At 39.1% G+C, this 20,395-nt stretch overlaps 2 protein-coding genes across 8 annotated transcripts; both read left to right on the top strand.

Annotated features, from left to right (window-relative positions):
- The first annotated feature begins 796 nt into the window (after nucleotides 1-796).
- LOC118826996 lies at nucleotides 797-11,714 on the top strand. 7 transcript variants are annotated; one of them, XR_005008830.1, is made up of 6 exons: nucleotides 808-1,025; nucleotides 2,201-2,265; nucleotides 2,462-2,761; nucleotides 6,038-6,138; nucleotides 7,146-7,281; nucleotides 7,448-7,968. XR_005008830.1 is itself a non-coding variant. In XM_036598158.1 (5 exons), the coding sequence occupies exons 3-5, from the start codon at nucleotides 10,378-10,380 to the stop codon at nucleotides 11,380-11,382; spliced, it is 318 nt and encodes a 105-aa protein (XP_036454051.1). In that variant the 5' UTR covers nucleotides 797-1,025; nucleotides 2,126-2,200; nucleotides 10,371-10,377; the 3' UTR covers nucleotides 11,383-11,714. The 7 variants fall into 7 exon arrangements, 6 of the variants coding, with proteins under 6 accessions (XP_036454051.1, XP_036454050.1, XP_036454047.1 ...); XM_036598158.1 differs by lacking the exons at nucleotides 2,201-2,265; nucleotides 2,462-2,761; nucleotides 6,038-6,138; nucleotides 7,146-7,281; nucleotides 7,448-7,968 and adding exons at nucleotides 2,126-2,200; nucleotides 10,371-10,438; nucleotides 11,026-11,181; nucleotides 11,282-11,714 and having other exon boundaries at nucleotides 797-1,025; XM_036598155.1 differs by having other exon boundaries at nucleotides 806-1,025; nucleotides 7,146-7,968.
- A 2,260-nt stretch (nucleotides 11,715-13,974) lies between these two features.
- On the top strand, nucleotides 13,975-19,405 carry LOC118826989. Its single transcript, XM_036598142.1, has 5 exons — nucleotides 13,975-14,120; nucleotides 16,437-16,504; nucleotides 17,818-18,108; nucleotides 18,580-18,888; nucleotides 19,011-19,405. The coding sequence occupies exons 2-5, from the start codon at nucleotides 16,444-16,446 to the stop codon at nucleotides 19,175-19,177; spliced, it is 828 nt and encodes a 275-aa protein (XP_036454035.1). The 5' UTR covers nucleotides 13,975-14,120; nucleotides 16,437-16,443; the 3' UTR covers nucleotides 19,178-19,405.
- The last annotated feature ends 990 nt before the right edge of the window (nucleotides 19,406-20,395 follow it).

The following is a 20,395-nucleotide window of genomic DNA, read 5'->3' on the forward strand; positions in this document are numbered from 1 at the left end:
ATGCTATTGACTGAGCTGCGTGAGAGAAACTCTTTAGTCAGCGGATTCTAAGCTATTTCTAGCCTACGCCAATTTCTCAGGCTAATAAAGTAATTTCAACTTTATGATTTTGTTTAATGGTATAAAACCATAACAAAATATCCTTCCACAAAGTTAAATGTAGAAATCTGTTGACTTGATTTTTTAAACCAGTGCTAATGCTGAGTGAATGGTCTGTTAGCATCAAGCTAACAGGGCTACCTCAGTGTTATGCTAGGTATTAAGGTTAGCTTTGGTTTAAATAAAGACATATTAAGCTTGTAATAAGCATTACAGTAATGTTTTCTTCAGTTGGTATGTATTCTTTTTTAAGGACCTCCTTCTGTGAAGCTTTGAACTCAAAGTCTTTCATTATTGGAGCGTTAGCCTGTTAGCATGCTAGCTTTCTGCTAAGTGAATATAAAGTGTAAAGCAGTTAATGAGGGTCTGTTAGCAGCAACCAGTGATGTTCTCAAGTCAAATCTTTGGTTAGATTTTATAGACACAGATTTATCAGTAACAGTTTTTTCTAGCAGTGTTTTATATAATAATCCCAATTCAAATTTCTATAGGGTAACGAATGAGGTTTAAGCAGCTGCAAGCAGGCTGAATGTGCTGAGTAGCCTTAGTAGGAGCAATCCAAGTCTCATGGTCATCACAGGTAGGGGTCAGAAAGAGGCAGAAAGAAGCAGCTGGATTCCTGCACAGTTTGGTGATTTTCCTTCTAAAGCACACCTGATTTAACTCAGCAGTTAATTAGCAGGTTTATTTGGTGTGGTAGAGCAGAGAAATGACCGGACTGTGCTGGACTCCACCCCTCAGCTCCCCTCCCCAGCTTGGAGTGAGTAAAAGAGGGGTGGAGACATGTGATCTATATAATAAGGTAGTTTACTCAAAATCCAACACCAGAGTCGTGTTTTACTGAGGAAACTCACTGAATCTCATCTTTACCATCTGGACAGAGTGATCTGCACACTGACCTTCACTTCCTGCCAGCTTTGGTCACTGTGAGTAAATATTTACTCTTCCTTTACTGCGCTGATCTGATTCAGCAGCGCTGAAACGATGATGATTTTCTGGCTAAATATGAAAGGGTTTAAAAATGAAAAAAATGCTGTCCATCGATGGTCACTCTGGTGGGATCTGGTTTTAGTTCTTAAACTGCTCTGTGTTGGTGGACAGTGTGGAGTGTTGGTTACAGCTGTGGGCCGTGTTGGGTAAAATCAGGGGTGTTGGTTGGGAACGTATGTACAGATTCGGGGCTCAGGTTTGTTTTGGGATTTCATCCCTCAGATTTCCTTTAATTAACCTGTAAAATGTGCAGTTGCTACTTTTTCATATAAAATGAGGATTTACACAATCAAACGTGCAGTGATTCAGATATGTGGAATGAGTCAGATTGACAAAGTCATTAAAAACAAGCAAAAGAAGAAACTGCTGCAGCAGAAAGAGAAATGAAGTCAGAAACAGAGACGTTTCCCCAGTTAATCCATCATTAAAGTCCTTTACACGGCTCCACATTAACCAGCTCTTCTGCACGTCTCCTCTCTGATGTCCTGATAACAGAAACGTTTTATCTACCGTGTTTGGGAGTGTGTTTCCTACCATCCAGGTTTGGGTCCTGATTCATAACTGATACTTATTCTGATACAAATTCTGATACTTATTTGGCAGGTTTTCAAGAAGTTAATCCCACAGTGAAACCACTGTGTTGTAACATGAATAGAGAACCGCAATTACAGAGAACTTGTTATGCCACCAGACACAAAGCCTAAAAACCATAGAAACGGACCTTAAACAGAAGTTAGGACCCCGTTGGGGTTTGTCCTAAAGTTAGGACAGGATTTAGGAGGTTTAGTCTAGTTAGGGATGTTTGTGTGATGCTGTTTTCTTATCTGGAGTTAATGATGAGATTATGAAGGTAGGAACTGTTATTCTGGAATAAATGCTGAACTAAGTTCAGTCCAGACTGAAGTCGTCACGGAGACTAAACATCATATTTCAGAGTTAAGAAGTTTCTATATCACATCACATATATTTGTTCTTCTGGATTAGTCTCTCCTGGTCAGTACTGATGGTGTGTGTGTGTGTGTCTGTGTGTCTGTAGGTCAGTTCTGTTCTCTCTTTCTCTCTTCTCTCTCTCCTCTCCTGGTCAGTACTGATGGTGTGTGTGTGTCTGTAGGTCAGTCATGCAGTCCTGCAGTTCTGCTCTCTGTATCCTGATCCTGATCTCTACATTCACTACTCGTAAGAACTGCTCTGACACTACTTTATCATCTTATGAAAGGCTTTATTGTATTTTACCTTCAGTTTGGTTTGTGAACCAGATTTTTTTTTGATGTACTGGATTTTGAAAATCATCTTCTTGGTGCTCCTCTAACAAGCTGTGTTTCTAAAAATCAGTTTGTTTCTTTTAATTTCTTCATTTTATTCCCTCTTTTAGTGTCTGAATCATGCTTTACTTCAGTGAAGGTGAAGCTTCATGACTCTGCTGTTCTCCCCTGTTATGGGAGATGTTCTGTTTGGGGCAGATGGACTGCACTCGGTAACCCTGATGATGTTCTGGCTGAGTGTGATCAGACTTCATGTAGATCAGTGAAGGAGGGAAATCAGATGATCCATGATCAGTACCTGAAGGGGAATCTCTCTCTCACCATCAGTGATGCTGTGTTCAGTCAGAGAACCTGGTACACCTGCAAGTGTGAGAGCCACAACATCTGTGATGTGTCTGTACAGACTGAGCGTAAGAGTTGCTGTTTTCTTTAATGACCATGTAGGTGCTGGGGTTTCTGTTTCTGTGTAACGCGTAGGGGCAGGAGACTTTCCCAACAGGGCTTCCAGAAAAACTGCCCAGCATGAAACAAAATGTCCAACAAACACGCAAGAAGGTTGATAAAAACCATCTTAAAGTCGCAGTAAATCAGAGAACACGTTTGTTTTACTCTGTGACGTTTTCCAGTGATACGGGATACTCAGGCGGAGAACAACTGTGGGCGAGACATAAAATTTTATCCTTCAGGATATGAATGGAAAGTGAAAAGCAGAGATGAACACAGACTCAGATGCTCAGCAGAAAAAAGATAGATAAACAGACAATATTCTGAAAAACATTAAGTAGATTTTATTGTATTTTATGTATTTTCAAAAAAAAACAAAAAAAACAACAGATGCAGTGAAGCAACAGTTAGGCTGGCCTTATGCTGCTTTGACTTTTCGCCAAAGCAAGAACAAAAACAGGAAAATAAAAGAAGTCAAGTTATGCTTAAAATAACAAAAGCCTCCCAGATTTACAGCCTTGCAGCCTTACGGTGTTGTAGACTCTCTCTCTCTCCCTCTCCCTCTCCCACTCCCACTCCCTCCCTCCCTCTGAAGCGTTTGAGTATCTTTCAGTTTCAGTTTTGCAGATTTCTCCCTCCATACAAAGAGAGGAGTCTGTTCTTGTATGAGCGGGAATCAAAGCACAATGGACATTACTGCCCCTGTTTTTCTCACTGCCTCAGCCAGCAAAACCCACATCCATTCCCTGCCTTTGTTCTGATATTGACTCATCACGTTCTTAAGAACAGGCCAATGTAATGAAAGGGAATGGTGGAGAACGTGTCTGCAGTGTCTGGGGTTCAAAAAACTCTCACAGTGAAAAACCACCATGCTGCAATATGAATACATGTAACACCAGTTTTAGTGAACTTGTTATGCTGCCTGTCACTATACCCTAAAAACAATAGAAACAGATGCTTTATCCTGAAGTTAGGACGGTGTTTAGGAGGTTTAGTCTAGTTAGGATGCTTGTGTGATACTGTTTTATCTGGAGTTAATGATGAGATTATGAAGTTATGAACTGTTATTCTGGAATAGCTACTGAACTAAATTCAGTCCAGACTAAAGTCGTCAGAGAGACTAAACAGATTTCAGAGTTAAGATGATTCTGTAACATGACCTCCTTCTGGATTAGTAATGATCTCTCCTAGGTCAGTATTGATGGCATAGGAGCCTCACATCATCGAAGCCTCACAGTGTCACAGCCTTGCAGCCTCATGTAGCCCGTTTGAATGAGTTACTGTGTTTGGGCTCAGTAATGAATGGTAATACTTGTCCTAGGCTTGCAGGAAAAGTTTGAATCACCCACAATAATAAGTGACTTAAAGAAAATGAACAGTGACATTTATTTTACACCACAACAAATACGTATTTAAATCATATGTAAGTCTTTAGTCTGCCAGAATAAAACGTGCACAACTGCAAATGCATTCGAGCTTAATTAAGATTTTACACTTACTTTCCAGAACAATCCAAAGTTCCACAATTATTCACTTAAACTTATCTACATTAATTAAACTGTAGCTGTAATAAACAGTTTACCAAGAGTACAACTAGAATTCTGTATTTTTAAGTACTTAATAGGCCTAACTAGCATATTTGCCAAGATAGCACTGGCGATGTAAAAGTTATGGATTCAAAAGCTAACAAAAACACACAACATAAAAGGCAATTGGTAAAAGGAAAATTCTCGAATGGAAAATAAATTAAAGCTCTGATTTTGAATTTTAAGCTTCCATTAACCTGAACTTAGGCTAACAAATGAACTTGTGAATTAGCCACAGAAGCAGCATAAGGAGGTGAACTCACTGGAGTTGGGACAAACTCAGAAGTACATTCGAAAGCTTGATGAAATAGAAAAGATGCTCTTCATTTTGAATGCAAAAATAACTCAAAACATGCTGATTACTCCAGTATTTCACAGCTAAACGGTGCTTTTTCTTCCCAGTTAACTGAAAAAGCATTTTTCCCTCAACATGTTAGAAAATGGAGACTCTCTCTTCCTTAGGTGAAGCCTTGTATAACTCAGCTGATGATACAATAGCGCACCCTACTGCTCGGTTAGAATGAACCAATCATATGAATAAATAACCAAAATAATGTATAGAGGTTACACTCACATTATAAGAGTTGCAGCCTCAAAGCCTCACAGCCTCACAGCCCTACAGCCTCAAAGCCTCACAGCATGCAGGTTCATGGCGTGAGAGCCATCACCTCACAACATCGCAGCCTCACAGTGTCCCAGCGTCGCAGTCTCACATTGTGACAGAGTTGTAGCCTCACAGCCTCGCAGCCCTACAGCATCAGTGCCTCACAGCCTCAGTTGTACAGTCTGATTTCAATCAGACTGTACAACTGTATCTATACTTTGAATTGCTCATAATTGTTATGGCACAATGCAGTACTAGCAAAAATGTTTTCCCATCAGACTGATTGATTGTAGCGCATAAACTCTGATGTGTAAACAGTGGTGGTGGAGCATCTGAGACTAATGAAGTTCCTGATTGTTTTTCTCCTCAGCTTTGAGTACTACAGTTCAGATAAAGCCTGGGGAGTCTTTATTCCTGAGGATAGAAATATCAGACCCAGTGGAGATCATTCATAACAGCACAGACACATCTGGACATCCCAGTGGTCAGATCTGTACAGTGGATGGACGCTCACTACAGTGTAAACCTGAATACACACAGAGAGTGTTTCTAGCATCTGCTCTTCCATCTGTTCTTGAGCTGAGAAACACGACTCCATCTGACAGTGGAGAATATTCTATAGTGGAGAAAGAGAAAAAAGTAGTCATTCACATCTACACAGTGACCATGGAGCCTGAAATAACCTGTAGAACCCAAAGTCCGCGTTCTGCGGGCTGTGCGCATGGCTGTCTTCTAGCTGGCATAACTTTGGAGCAGTTTAAGTTACAGACATGATATACTATTCACAATAATCAGCAGAACTCGCCGTCTCTAGTTCTGCAGTTAGGCTTCACCACTCAACAGCGGGTTAACACAGATACATCATAAACAATCACAGCTATCAGCAGGACTGACCCACTCTAGCCAGAGTGATTTCATCCAGCTGCAGTGAAGCATCAATGAGCAATTCTGCTCAGAACAGACCCAAAATCCATGTTACATAACCGCTCATTGTATTTCTGTTCATATGCTCTGTATAAATCTTGTACTGTGTGTTGTTGCATCTGATTCAGTTCCCCCTCAAATTCACGCTGTTCTTCATGAATCAGTTCCTCGGGAGCGCGCATTAGCCGAGCAGAGATCAGCGCCAAACAATGCTGCAACTACTTACAATGTAAGAAGGTCAAGAAGGGTGTAAATCTTTGTTTTGATGCTGATTGGATTACAAAGTTCCTTTATATGAGGGTTTACTCAAGCAGTGCTCTCAGGATATACATCTGTGTTTACATGTCTATGAGAGAGTGGGGGGGGGGTGTGCATCACGTAACAGAGGGCTGTGCTCCAATAAGCAAGTCTGGACCAGTTCCAATTCAACAACTATAACTCAAAATGAAAGTGATCAGAAACCAACAATTATATAAATATGCAAAATAATAGTACATAAACCCATAGTAATAATATTATTGAGCTTTATATGTTAATTTACTTTACTTTAATTTGTTAAAACCAGCTAATTCTAAATATTAAACTCAAAAATAATTTGAGAATTTTGAAGTCCTGGTCTTGGCTTTGAGGAAAACATTCTAAGGCCTGTCTTAAGGTTTAGTACTCAGTATGGATCGAACAGGACAGAAAATCAATAAAAATCATGTCCAACTAATATTATTAATTATATTTCTCATTAATAAGCAATAGAATGAACTACCATGAAAGTTACTGTGTTTTCAGCTCACAGACACTTTAGTCTAATTAGATATTAAAAGGCATCTGAGCTGAGCTGTGTAGACAGTCTGTACATATAAAAACATTTTAAATTTAGGAGGTACAAACTTAATATTTTGATCAGATAAATGTCAAATTTATAAAGATATTCAAATTCTGTTTGGGTTTACATATCAAACAGTGACATATCTGAGTAGCTCAGTGTTTTCTGGAAATAACAACATATAGCATGTGTGACTGTCTCATGTAAATACTGTATAATTGTAATTGTTGCTGTTACTGTCCAAATAGCAAAACTATAACACCATATTATCGTAGGGTTGTAAGGGTTAAATGGTATGTTATTACATAACCTCTGTTTATGTCATCAGAATTCACTGAGCAGGAATCTGCTGCTGAGTTTTAATGATGGTGTTCAAGTAAAACTCACTGTATTACAAACCTGTGTGTGTTTTGTAGATGGAGATCCAGGCACAGATAAAGGAGCTACTGTACCAGTGTGGGTTTTTGCACTGGCAGTTGCTGTGATTGTGGTGTTAGTGGTGGTGATCGTGTGGATGAAGAAATGTGGATGAGGAAATAAGCTCCACTGAATGTAAGGAACTTAACTGAATGGGCACTTTAACTACAGTCCAGAATAAAAGAGACTGTCATCTCCCAGTAATAAAACTCATCATTACTATTAAATCTCTTGCTTCCATGTATTATTTCTGTCTGTTTTGTTCTTTCTTTCTTCTGCTCTCTCTCATTTCCTCTGCCAGAGTTCTGGGGTGTTTATGGGTATCAGTGTGGACAGTCCTGCAGCGTTTGCACTTCTTCTACAGAGCTTTCATGTAGAAGCTTTATTCAACTGTCAGGCTACCCGGTTCCTCCGAAGTCTCCGACCTACCTGTAAACTCCAACTCCCATGATTCATCTGGTTCTGCCAGACCAACTAATCACAATCAGCTACACAGATCTTCTTCCCCTGAGTTCGAACTGCTTTCACCTGTGCTCATTATCCCTGTTTGTATATATACCTGTTTATATTAGAAACTCTTTGTGAAGTATTGCCATTAGACCTGTCCTTTGAGCGGTTTTTCTGTTTATGCTTCCTGTGACCCTTTGACCCTTTCTGTCCCTCGTTTACTCTTCTGGATTCTCCTTTGGACCTTCTCTGGCCTTTGACCCTTGCTTGCTTATGTACCTTGATCTCTGGTTCCTCATGTACCTGTTTATGGCTCTGTCCTGGCCTGGCCTGGCTTATTGACAACCTGTTTGGTTAACACTTTTGTTAATAAAACCCAATTATATTACTTCCGTGAGCGTCTCGTTTGTCTGCCTATTGAGACCATTTAGTTTAATATATCCAGCAGTCTCACCTGAGGCTTCTTCTATCCATGCACTTCACCTTCTCACTCTAAAGCACCACAGGTTACTTAAAATACTCTTTGCATGATTATTTAGCAAAACGTTTTTAAGCCAGAATTTTTCCCCTCAAATTTTAATACATCTCCAGACAGAAAATATTGGAGATGCCAAAATTAGCATTGGAGCTACAATCCAAATAAAAACAGAAAATAGTGTTTTACAAATCTACTCTACCCTGTGTTTAAACTAAAGCAGTTCTAAAGTAAAGTAGTAAAAATGTCTGTTTCGTCTCATCAATTGTAAATGTACAGTGGATCCTAAAAGCCTGAGACCACATGAAACCACAATAAATGCATGGTTTTGTATTGAAAGGTCAGATTGTTTTAGTCTGATCTCATCCAGTGAAACTCACGTTCAGACGACTTTGAGGTGGATTTGATCTGCTGATCAGAGGCTTTTACACAAACCCGTGGAGCTCATGCAGCTCAAGTGCACACTGTCATTAACGCAAAAGGGGGACACACCAGCAAATACTGAGAAGTTCTGTAATTTGTGTTAGAATTTCAAAGATTCTACTTTTCACTCACATTGTTATGCTAATAACTTCATTTGTAATAAAGAACTTTGTATTCCGTCTCATCTCTTTAATGAAAAAGAAAGAACTGTATTTTCCACTCACCAAGGGTAAAAGCATTGTGTGTGGGGGTGAGGGGAAGGGGTGGGATTTGAAAACTGTGAGGAAAGGGGTTGTTCACAATCTGCATAATCATACTTATTCATAGGTATTTATATTTTTTTTATAATTGTTAAGGTTTGCGGACGCTCAGTTATACATAAACAGATTTCACAATTCATTCTTCCTCCCTCAGTCAGTCTTCCCTCATACTACCGCCACCATGCTGAAGGAATGGTCTGAACTCCCAAGCTGCTCTTTATCTACAGAACCTCTACAGTTGTGATTGTCAAACTGGTCCTCAGGGACCCCCAGACACTACTGGCTGACGTTTATTAAACCCTATTTACAGTGATGACCCTCTGCAGCGTTCTGTGGATCAAATATCTGTGTCAGTTCTGAGGAAGTAAAGGAAGCTGGTTAATTTACATGTATTTACATGTATTATCTGAGCACAGTGTGTTTACTGGACAATCTGATACGACAGAGAGTCAGGATAAAATATGATAGGAGACACAGAACCTGCACCACGACCTGTGATCAGACTCAGCAACAGAGTCACATTTACTGAGGAAACTCACTGAAACTCATCTTTATCATCTGGACAGAGTGACCTGCACACTGACCTTCACTTCCTGCCAGCTCTGGTCACTGTGAGTTATTATTTACTCTTCATTTACTGCACTGATCTGATTCAGTAGAGCTGAAATGATGATGTTTCACTGTCTAAATATGACATGGATGATATAGCAGAAATGTGGTTTAACGATGGTCACTCTGGTGGTCTCTGGTTTTCCTGTCAAACTAGAATACACACCTAAGTACACCAGATTATGTGTGCACCCAATTATAATCTTAAAGCAGATAAAATTAATCTGTTAACACTGTAATATGCGCTCTGTCCATACTGCATCTGTCCACTGTCTGTCCAGCTTATCAAAGAAACAGACATGGAAGTAAAGTGAGTCTTGATTAATAATCAGTGGACTAGAGTTTATGTGTATTCTGTGAAGAAACGAATGTGTCCAGTTAAGCAAATCCTGACCTCCCAACTAGCCATGAAACGCTGACCCACTTCTGGCCCAGTTCCTGCCATCTGAGCGTACCACAACTGGTCCACCTCTGGCAGCCGTGTCAGCTCTGACTCTTTTTGAATGTCTGCCCAGATTTGGGCCAAATATACCGGCCTGTTAAACCTGTTAGCCTTTGCTGTTTTGATGCTGGAGTTATCAGTACACAGTACTGACCCTGAACCAAGCCCAGCCAGGGCAGAACCGAGAACCGCCAGACTGTTTCTGACTCTCTGCTAACTGTGCCAGAGTCAGAACTGGGCCAGATGACTTTGCTAGCTGATTCATGCTAAACTTATAATATTCTCACTCTAATAATGAGAAATATTACACACATCGACTACATTTGAGATGCTGTCAGTTGATATGATGTATTTTGTGCAGTAGTTTCCAATATTAAGGCGGTGATTGTGCACACTGTAATGAGAATATTATCCTTGTTATAATTCCCACTGCTTGTGTTCTTGGGTCTTGATGTTCGGCAGTGCTTCACTTTCAAGAATCTGAGTGACTTTTTTTGAGGGCTTCCACCTCAGTGGACTCTCCTGTCCTCTCCTGGTCAGTACTGATGGTGTGTGTGTGTGTCTGTAGGTCAGTCATGCAGTCCTGCAGTTCTGCTCTCTGTATCCTGATCTTACTGATCTCTACATTCACTACTGGTAAGAACTGCACTGACACTACTTTATCATCTTACGAAAGGCTTTATTGTATTTTACCTTCAGTTCGGTTTGTGAACCAGATTTTTTTGATGTACTGGATTTTGAAAATCATCTTCTTCTCTACATTCACTACTGGTAAGAACTGCACTGACACTATTTTGTCATCTTATTAAAGACTTTCATTCTTCTGCAGACCTTTATATCAGATGTGGACAGAGCTGATGAGGTTCTAGTCTCAGAAGCCAGACTTCCCTGTAAAGTCAAACAGTCTTGGAGGTTTTGTAGCTTAATGTAACCAAGAACCAAAAGCCAAAAGCACAAAAACCAAATTTGACTGACAGTAACCAATCAAAAAGTGTTGTTTGTGTGTGGCGTTTAGGAGCAGTAGATTTTCAGAAAAGAGCTACAACAAAAACACACCTGCAAGCAAACACAAGCTTTACTAGCTTTTTCCATGAGACTCCTAATGCACAATCAGAACACAAGGGCAAAATCACCATAGTTGTGTCCACCTTAGTGTCTAGTAATCAGGCGTGTACTTCAGTGTCTGATGCTGTGACTAATGAAGCTCTTGTTTTTCTCCTCAGCCCTGAACACTGCAGTCCAGATAAAGCCTGGTGAACCTCTGCTCCTGGATTTGGACGTATCAGAGGAGATACAGGTGATCTATAACAGTACAGGTTCAGAGGGTGGAGCTCACGCTATAATGGCCAAAAGGGACACAGCGGGGAACACAGATCTAGGTGATTCACTTCCACAGTGAATCAAGTCGTATGTTATTATATGCTCTGCTGCTGGACTTTAATGATGGCGTTCAAATCCCTGTGTGTGTCTGTTTTGTAGATAACCTGGCAGAAGGAGGTAGAGGAGCTGCTGGACCAGAGTGGAGCTTTGCACTGATGATGGCTGCTCTTGTAGCTGTGATTGTGGTATCAGTGGTGTAGACTTGGCAGCTGAGGAGAGAATCAGCAGCTCCAGATGAAGTGAATGAAGGACGAACTCCAAACACAGTCCAGAAGAGGAGAGCCGGTCATCCTCCACCAGTGACCAGAAAACCTGAGAGATCCTCACTGATCAGTCTCTTGCTTTCTGATATTTATCTGCTGTTCTTCTGCAGGACTGTAATGTAGAAGCTTTATATGAGCTCTTGTTGTAGTTTAGTTCTATCTTTTATTCATGCGCTTTATTGTCTTAAAGAGTGTCTTAAACAGTGACTCTGAAGGCTCTGTTAACTACCCCTGAATACAGCAACACACTCTAGAATTCTTGGAACCAAGTGAACCAACTGATTCGAAAAATGATTCTTTGTTTTGAAGCCCTCGAATCACTGCACGCTGGCGGCACCTGCTGGTCACATTAGTGTACATGCATGAGTTTATTACTATACATTTTCATAATTTTAATTTCTGCTATTACTCTTATTGCTGAATTTGTCTACATGTTTAGGCCTTAATGTAAAAAGGCAGCTCTATAATGTTATATTTGAATCATGTTCTTCTTATGCTTTGTCTAGGAAATAAAGCTTTGTTGGCTGCAGTACAAACCATGAATAATATTTTGGTTCTGTATGAAATTTACTGTGTGTATGTAAGTTGTGTACTGAATTGGGGCTTTTAAAAGCTTAATTTATTTATGTGTTTATAATCCATATTGGCAGGACAGTAACAGGTGGTCTCCTCTAAACCTGATATTAGCAGACCCCCAGCTTTTCTCCTCCACTGCCACCAGAGGTCAGCTGTTTATGCAGAAGTGGACCATCTGAGAGAAGCTCTCCATTCACTTCCATTCATTTCAGGTTGATTTCAGTCCAATAATAAAGACACACCAGAGCTGTTTTAGACCACCTTATGGCCCCGCCCACTTCCACTGTCTGTTTTCATCACTGACCTGACAATCACTTCAAAATAAAACACACCCTGTCTGACTACAGGCTTGTATTTTATTGTCCTGTTTTAAAACATCAGGATATGAAAAGGTATAAATCAGTGTTTCACTGATATCAATACTGTATCGGTATCGGCGCTGATATTGGCACTTAAACTCAATATCTGTATTGGTGATGGGATGCTGATACCTATGACTGACACCACAAAGCAATTTCTGATGTATGCATGTGCACTGATGTATGACGTGGCAGTAAAAACTCTCATGACAGAATCTGTAACGGCAGTTTTTGGTGTTATGAACACGCTACGGAGCCGCTTACCTGAACGGCTGATCAGCTTCTTTCAGTAATCACTTGTCTGCCACTGTGTGGTCACTCACAGCCTGAGTTAACGTTACTGAGAGAGAGGAAGAAACCGCCGGACTCTCGGTGTAATGACAGCCTTTAGTCTCGATTTAGCCTTTAGTATAGCAGCCTGCTAGCCAGGCCTGTGTGTCCATTAGCCGCACCTGTGGTGTGGTCAGCTGTACCACTCAGCGGTGGGGTCTTGCTAAGGGCCTGTCGCTTCAACCAGCCAGAAAAACACTGAGAGATGCTGATACTGACAGCGTGAATGATGGTGATATTTGAAATTTGGATGCTTCGTTTTCGAGACAGAGCAGCTGCACAGGCTCATCTGTTCACCGTTCAGTTCCGTTTTTAACTGTTTTTCACAATCAAGATATTTTACGTTTACTTAAGTTGTTAAAAATGGTTCTTATTACTAATTACATGATACAAAATATTAAATATATACAGTAAATAAACAAAAAGAAGTTTTGATAAATCTGATAAATATAATCCAACAAGTAAATGCCATCAGTTAGGTCAGATAGAGTTAGTATCAGTATCTGTACTCAGTATCGGCCGATACTAAAGGATCAGGTATCGTTATCGGAAAGGAAAAAGTGGTATTAGTGCATCTCTAATACAAGTGTTTGTAGTTTAATGAACAAAAAATGTACCTACAGTACAAATAAACCTTGAACAAAACAGATAAATAACATTATTTAATAAAAAAGTACAGATGATAAAATCTAACAATAAAACTGAGAGACCTTCAGAAATGGATCTGCTTTTCCTTTGATCCTGTTCAGCTTTGTGACTGCTGTCTTGAATCTCAACAATAATCTCAACGTTAATAATAATAATAATAATAATAATAATGATCATCTAAATATTCATGTCAATAATAATCTGAATAAAGAAATTTAGTATTAATCCCAATAATAACCTAAATAATGTCACTAATAATTTCCGTAATATTTTAATAACAATTTCAATAGTAGTCGATAATCATGTCTATAATAATTTTAATAATAAATCCAATAATAATAGTAAGTAATAATAATCTCAACGATGACAGTAGTATGTGACAGTCATTTAGTTTAATCACCCATATTTGTGGTCAGTTGAATAAGTGCTTATGCTGGGCTTTAGTCTGAGAGGGGGCGGGGCACTGGCTGGACAGAGAGATCTTCATGACAGCTGCTTGATTTACATATTACATTTGCATATGTTGTTACATTTACATGTTGTTTACTGGGAGAACTGGTCAAACCGCTGAGCTCTACTGCAGAGGTCCAACCTGCGTCACTTCACATCAGAGAAAACTGATAGACAACACTGAACCTGCAACCTGAGATCAGACTCAACAACAAATTCATATTTACTGAGGAAACTCACTGAAACTCATCTTTATCATCTGGACAGAGTGACCTGCACACTGACCTTCACTTCCTGCCAGCTTTGGTCACTGTGAGTTATTGTTTACTCCTCATTTACTGCACTGATCTGATTCAGTAGAGCTGAAACGATGATGATTTACTGTTTTTAATCTGTATGTATTTGATGTTGACCTGTATGATGACAGTGTTGTAGTTTCACAACTACACAGTCGTGAATCTCTGAGCTCTTCATGAAAAACCTTTCTGGTGTCATACTGTGATCTCAGAGTGAAGCATGTATGTAAATCCTCCTGTGCTAATCGATGTAGATGAAGTCTTTAATATGGATCATCTCCATAAATGGTTCAAACTCAGAGCTGAAAACATATTTGGGACTTTTAACTGATCTTGGACTTTAGAGATGAAATCATGTTGCTCTGAGTGAGTCTTTACCTTAATTATGTTTATTTTTTATGAAAATAAATGACTGATCATTTCATTTTGCCTCTACCAAAACAATCATAACACTAACAAACCGAATGTTTCAGTAGTGACTGTTTCAGTAGTGACTGTTTCGGTAGGGACTATTTCATTAGAACAGGTTGTGCAGAAAACGTGGGACACTCGTTAAAATGTTTTTTTTTTTCGCTGCCGTCAGAAGAAAACCTTGTATGTCCATTTTTGTCGTTCTTGAGTTTTTGACATAATCTGAAAATGCCTGTTGTTCTTTACATTGTGTGTAAATTTCATGATGAACTGACCAAAAGAAACAGCCCAAAATGATGGCCAAAAAAGGTCTGGTTCCATTGACTTCCATTAAAAGTGTAGAAGGTTTTTTTCCTTCTCCTGTAAAGTTACCATTTTGGAGATATGAGGTTTTCTTCCGTCAGCAGTGTTTTGTTAAATTATATAAATTAATGGGGAAAATCATTCTTTAACATTAAATTGATGAAAATGAACCAAATAAAAGAGTAATTATGTTAATTACAGGAGACTTGATTGAATATATTAGAGAAGTTCAGTGTCAATGAGGTGAGACAGCCTGAAATCACCATATTAAAGGTGGATACAGATATTGTATGTTTTTATGATCATTTAAATGCTAATTTTAATCATTTTAAGTTAAAGATTTCACAGAAATAAAAAATGACTTTTTTTCATCTTATTGCTTCTAAAAAGATGATGGGACACAAACCAAACTCATGGAAAGTTCCTGTTGTTGAAGCAGATCTGATGAAGCACCATGAGAAATATATTATTGAGCAGCTCCATCATTCAAACACATCACATAGAAATATCAAATACATTATTATACTGAAATAATATTATTGTTTCTGGTTTGTTTTCTTCAGCCATCCTGTTTCAGAGAATCAGTGTAGGACATGAATGCAGTTTTGTCCAGTAGATGGTGCTGTTATATAAACTTCTGTCAAACCTGAAGACGCTGTAGTACTGCGATACTCAGTGTTCACAAGTAGAAACATGTTACACATAAAAGGAATCAGTGCTGGTGAATCACACATGTATGATTTTTAACACACTGAACAGACCAGACAAGCACACTGACTGTTAACAGTGTTTAACTAAGGCACTATTAACATTAAACAGAATAAACACAATAAATAATAAAGAGAATTACAGAGTCAATATTAAAGGAGCTAAAGAGATACGTGAACATCTGTATATTTGCAGATAAGTCTGTAAAGGAAGCTCAGTAGAAACCCAGCGTCTCTATATTTTGAATTTTTTTCACTCACTCTTTTAGTGAGCAGACAGTCTGGTATCATCAGGTGAGTCATATTCAAAAATGTAGTCCTTCTCTTCTGCAGCCACTCCACGCCCCCCTACAATCAACTCCTTAAAATCCAAGGATTGTTACCCAGCAAGGCTTATTATTCAGTAACTACAGGGATTTCAATGCAAACTTATTTATTTTTACGTTATAGAATGGTGTAATAACACTTTGGGCCCTGGCCATTTAAGGGATTAACCCAGGTTTAGAAACCACTGCTGTAAACAACAGAGTGACCTACAAATATTATTGAAAAACATTCAGTAACAGAGGCGATTATTTACAGTAGCATTTTAAATGTAGGTGGGATTGAATGACCAAGTGACCACCACACCATAAGCACACAGACTTCACATGACATGTGGCTGCACTCATCATGTACAAGCATATTTAAACAGTAGTAGCCTATTAGCATGTTTAAATATTATTATAATCTTATGTATGTATAATCTGTATAATAGCACAGAACCGGCACATGTTAGCACTGCTGAGCATTATCATCATGTATGACGAATAACCAACATTACACATTAATTACTGAAGAATGTTACTGTAAACAATCTGCTGTAATCAATGAACAAGATGGCATGAACTGATAGTGTACTGTGTCTGTAGGTCAGTCATGCAGTCCTGCAGTTCTGCTCTCTGTATCCTGATCTTACTGATCTCTACATTCACTACTGGTAAGAACTGCACTGTCACTACTTTATCATCTTGTTAAAGACTTTACTGAGTTTTACCTTCACTTTGGTTTGTGAAGCAGAGTTTCTGTCAGTAACAGCCTGACGATGAAATTCTTAATAACTTCGTAACAAATCGTTTTCTATAATGAAACCTGTGACTGTAATATGATCTGCTGAGTACAGACAGATCACTCTGATTTAAAACAATTACTTTTACGATTGTCCTTATGTAGTTTTTCACTTCAGGTTGGAATCCTTCAATATTAATATCAATAATATCTTTCAGGAGTGCAGTCCAATGTATTTTATTAAATAACAGCAACACAGAGCACATTAAGTGCATTAAAGTTAATAAAAGCATCCCAATTTATGTAAGATATGCTAATCCATTTGGAACATTCTAAACCATTATATATATATATATATATATATATATATATATATATATATATATATATATATATATATATATATACACAACCCCGATTCCAGAAAAGTTGGGATTCTGTGTAAAATGTAAATAACTGTATATAAAAACAGAATGCAATTATCTGCCAATATTATATTTGATTCATAATAGAACATAGAACATATATATGATGTTGTAGGTGAGACAATTTACCATTTCAGGAAAAACATTGACTCATTTAGAACTTGATGGCAGCAACGCATCTCAAAAAAGTTGAGACGGGCAACAAAAGGCTGGAAAAGTAAGTAGTACTAATAAAAAACAGCTGGAGGGGCAACTTACAAATAACTCACATGACTGAGTATAAAGAGAGTATTTTAGAGAGGCAGAGTCTCTCAGAAGCAAAGAAAGAAGAAAAATTGTGGAACAATTTCAGAAAAATGTTCCTCAACATAAAATTGTGAAGACTTTGGATATCCCACCATTTACAGTACATAATATCATCAAAAGATTCAGAGAATCTGGAGAAATCCCTGTACGCAAGGGACAAGGCCGAGTATTGGATGCTCGTGATCTTCGAGCCCTCAGGCGGCACTGCATTGAAAAAAGACATGATTCTGCACTGGAAATCACTGCATGAGCTCAGAATCACTTCCAGAAATCACTATCTGTGAACACAGTTCACCGTACAATCCACAAATGCAAGTTAAAGTTGTATCATGCAAAGAAGAAGCCATATGTCAACACGATCCAGAAATGCTGCCGTCTTCTCTGGGCCAAAGCTCATTTAAAATGGATTGAGGCAAAATGGAAAACTGGTTAAAGAAATTTGACATTTATTTTTCTAAGTAATAAAGATGTTATCTTCATCATTTTATCTCTATGTCTTCATTCTCGCTTTCAGAGTCGCGTAATCCTACAGTGAAGGTGAAGCTTCATGACTCTGCTACTCTGCCCTGCCATGAGAGATGCTCTGGTTTGGTCAGATGGACTGTGTTTTATAAACCTACTGATGCTCTGGCTGAGTGTGATCAGACTTCATGCTGGTCAGAGGAGGGATATCAGATGATCCATGATCAGTACCTGAAGGGAGATCTCTCTCTCATCATCGCTGATGCTGATTTCAGTCAGAGGGACTGGTACACGTGTTGGTGTGATGATGCAGATCTCTGTGATGTGCGGCTTCAGGTTGAGCGTAAGTTTCTTTAATGACCATTTAGGTGTCAGTGAGTTAAGGAGAGTTCTCAAGCCAGACTTCTGCCTGTCGTCAGAGTCTCTGTGTTTTGCAGACATCGGCCGCCTACTTTGACAGAATAAGGAAATTTGACTGACATGCAAATTAACCAACCACAGAGCGCTGTTTCTCTGTGATGTGTGAGGAAATGTTAAAAATATTATAAACAGGGCTACAACAAATACAGCCCAGTGTGAAACAAAGTGACTCTAGAAAACTCAAGAAATGTTTCAACTCTAGAAAAACTTGAAAAACATCTCAAACTGTTTTCAATCCAACAAAAAAGTGCTTGCATGAGGGAAAGATGAGGGAATAGCCAATCAATACACATCCAACAAAATCTTGATATCTGTGGCCAGCTTATGCTTTCTATTGATATCAAATGGTGGTGGTGAAGTGACCAATGATGTTCCTGACTGTTTTTCTCCTCAGCTGTGAATATTCTAGTTCAGATAAAACCTGGTGAGCCTCTAGTGCTGAAGATGGAAATATCAGATCCAGTGGATTTGATTTATAAAGACCCAAATGGACCATCCAGCGGTCAGATCTGTGCAGTGGATGGACGCTCACTACAGTGTAAGCCTGAATACACACAGAGAGCATCACTCACATCTGTTGTTAGGCTGAGAAGAATGACTCCATCTGACAGTGGAGTCTACACTGTAATAGACAAATGGACTGACGAGGTCATTCACATCTACACAGTGACCGTGGGATCAGCAGATGGAAGTGAATTAAATGGTATGTTATTACAAGATCTCTGTCTGTCCAATCAGAATTCACTGAGCAGGAATCTGCTGCTGAGCTTTAATGATGGTGTTTAGTTAAACTCACTGTATTACAAATCTGTGTGTGTTTTGTAGATGACTATCCAGATCTGGACACAGATAAAGGAGCTGCTGTACTAATGTGGCTGGTTGCCCTAATAATGGCTGTACTTGTAGCTGTGATTGTAATGTTAGCAATGATGATTGTGCAGCTGAGGAGAGAAACTCAGCAGCTGTTGATGAAGACTGGAAGGAGGAAATGAATGAGCACAGTAACCAAACAGAGACTGTCACATACCTTATAAAACGCTAAACAGAATCAGTTAATCTTTAGACAATCACTGCTGGCAGCTTTGGAACATTTTAGTTCTGCTTTACGCTCTAATATAAATATCTGCCTCCTCTGCTCAGTGACATGCTGCCCAAACTGCTGGGGCGCTTCAGATGTGGACTAACATGGACAAACATCACTTTCCTCCAACAAGTACATTTTGTCGTTTTCACATGGACTTGAACATGTTTGCATACTGTTAGAGAGTCATGAGTAAAGCTACTTCACCCATCCATTTCCATTTACCGAAGACTCGCATCTCCTCTGTTGTACTAATTCATGCTGACGAGGTTTTAACAAAATCCACTTAATTAATAATATCAAATGACAGAAAAGATGATAAGGACACAATCTGGACCAGCTCCATGCTGGGATCATCAGCCAGGAGGTCCTCTATTGAGGCGAAGAAGACCCAGCTGTTGGCACCACTCCCTATCTTCTTCTTGTTGTCCAATATTGTTTTGTATCTAAGAATAAAAACACAGATGTAGCAAATGTCCTCAAGTTTCTCTATTCCCAAAAAATGCTAATGTCAGCACCAAAACCAACCTCTGTTTCAATTGCCTGTGATCATTTTTAGATGCCTCTGCTCCAAAGTTGTATCCTTTAACCAGCATTTCCACAGATACCACTTCTACAGTCTTTAACAAGGGAAATTGAAAGAATTGGGCCATTTGCTTTGTTAGTCTAATTAGAAGCAAGGTTGTTTCATGTGTCCATGGCTTTGTATCTACATCAAACATTGAATAGATTAGTCATGGAAAACATATCAATGCTAAAATTGTGTTAGGAAAGAGGAATGAACATTTGCAGGGGGTTGGGGTTTGGAGATTGGTGCTGGAGCAGAGGCAGGTGATGGTCCAGCAAATGATAAATGTAGTGGTTGAGGAGCGGAGACCACTTCAGTGATGCAGCAGGAATGTAGGCCTAACAGAGCCTTTTTAATACTGCAGGATTTATACACACGGTGCTGCTGATGGGGTAACAGCTCTGACATGCTGATCAATCCAAAGAAATGTACCTCAAAGCCTGTTACACACCATTTAACAACGTTTAGACTAAACATGTCGTTCAACCTGGAAACCTTAGCAAAACATGCCCCTGGGGTCACCAGTGACCACAACACAGATATTGCCATTTTATTCACCTT

The sequence above is a fragment of the Colossoma macropomum genome, unplaced genomic scaffold (assembly GCF_904425465.1).
Source record: "Colossoma macropomum unplaced genomic scaffold, Colossoma_macropomum, whole genome shotgun sequence".
NCBI lineage: Eukaryota > Metazoa > Chordata > Actinopteri > Characiformes > Serrasalmidae > Colossoma > Colossoma macropomum.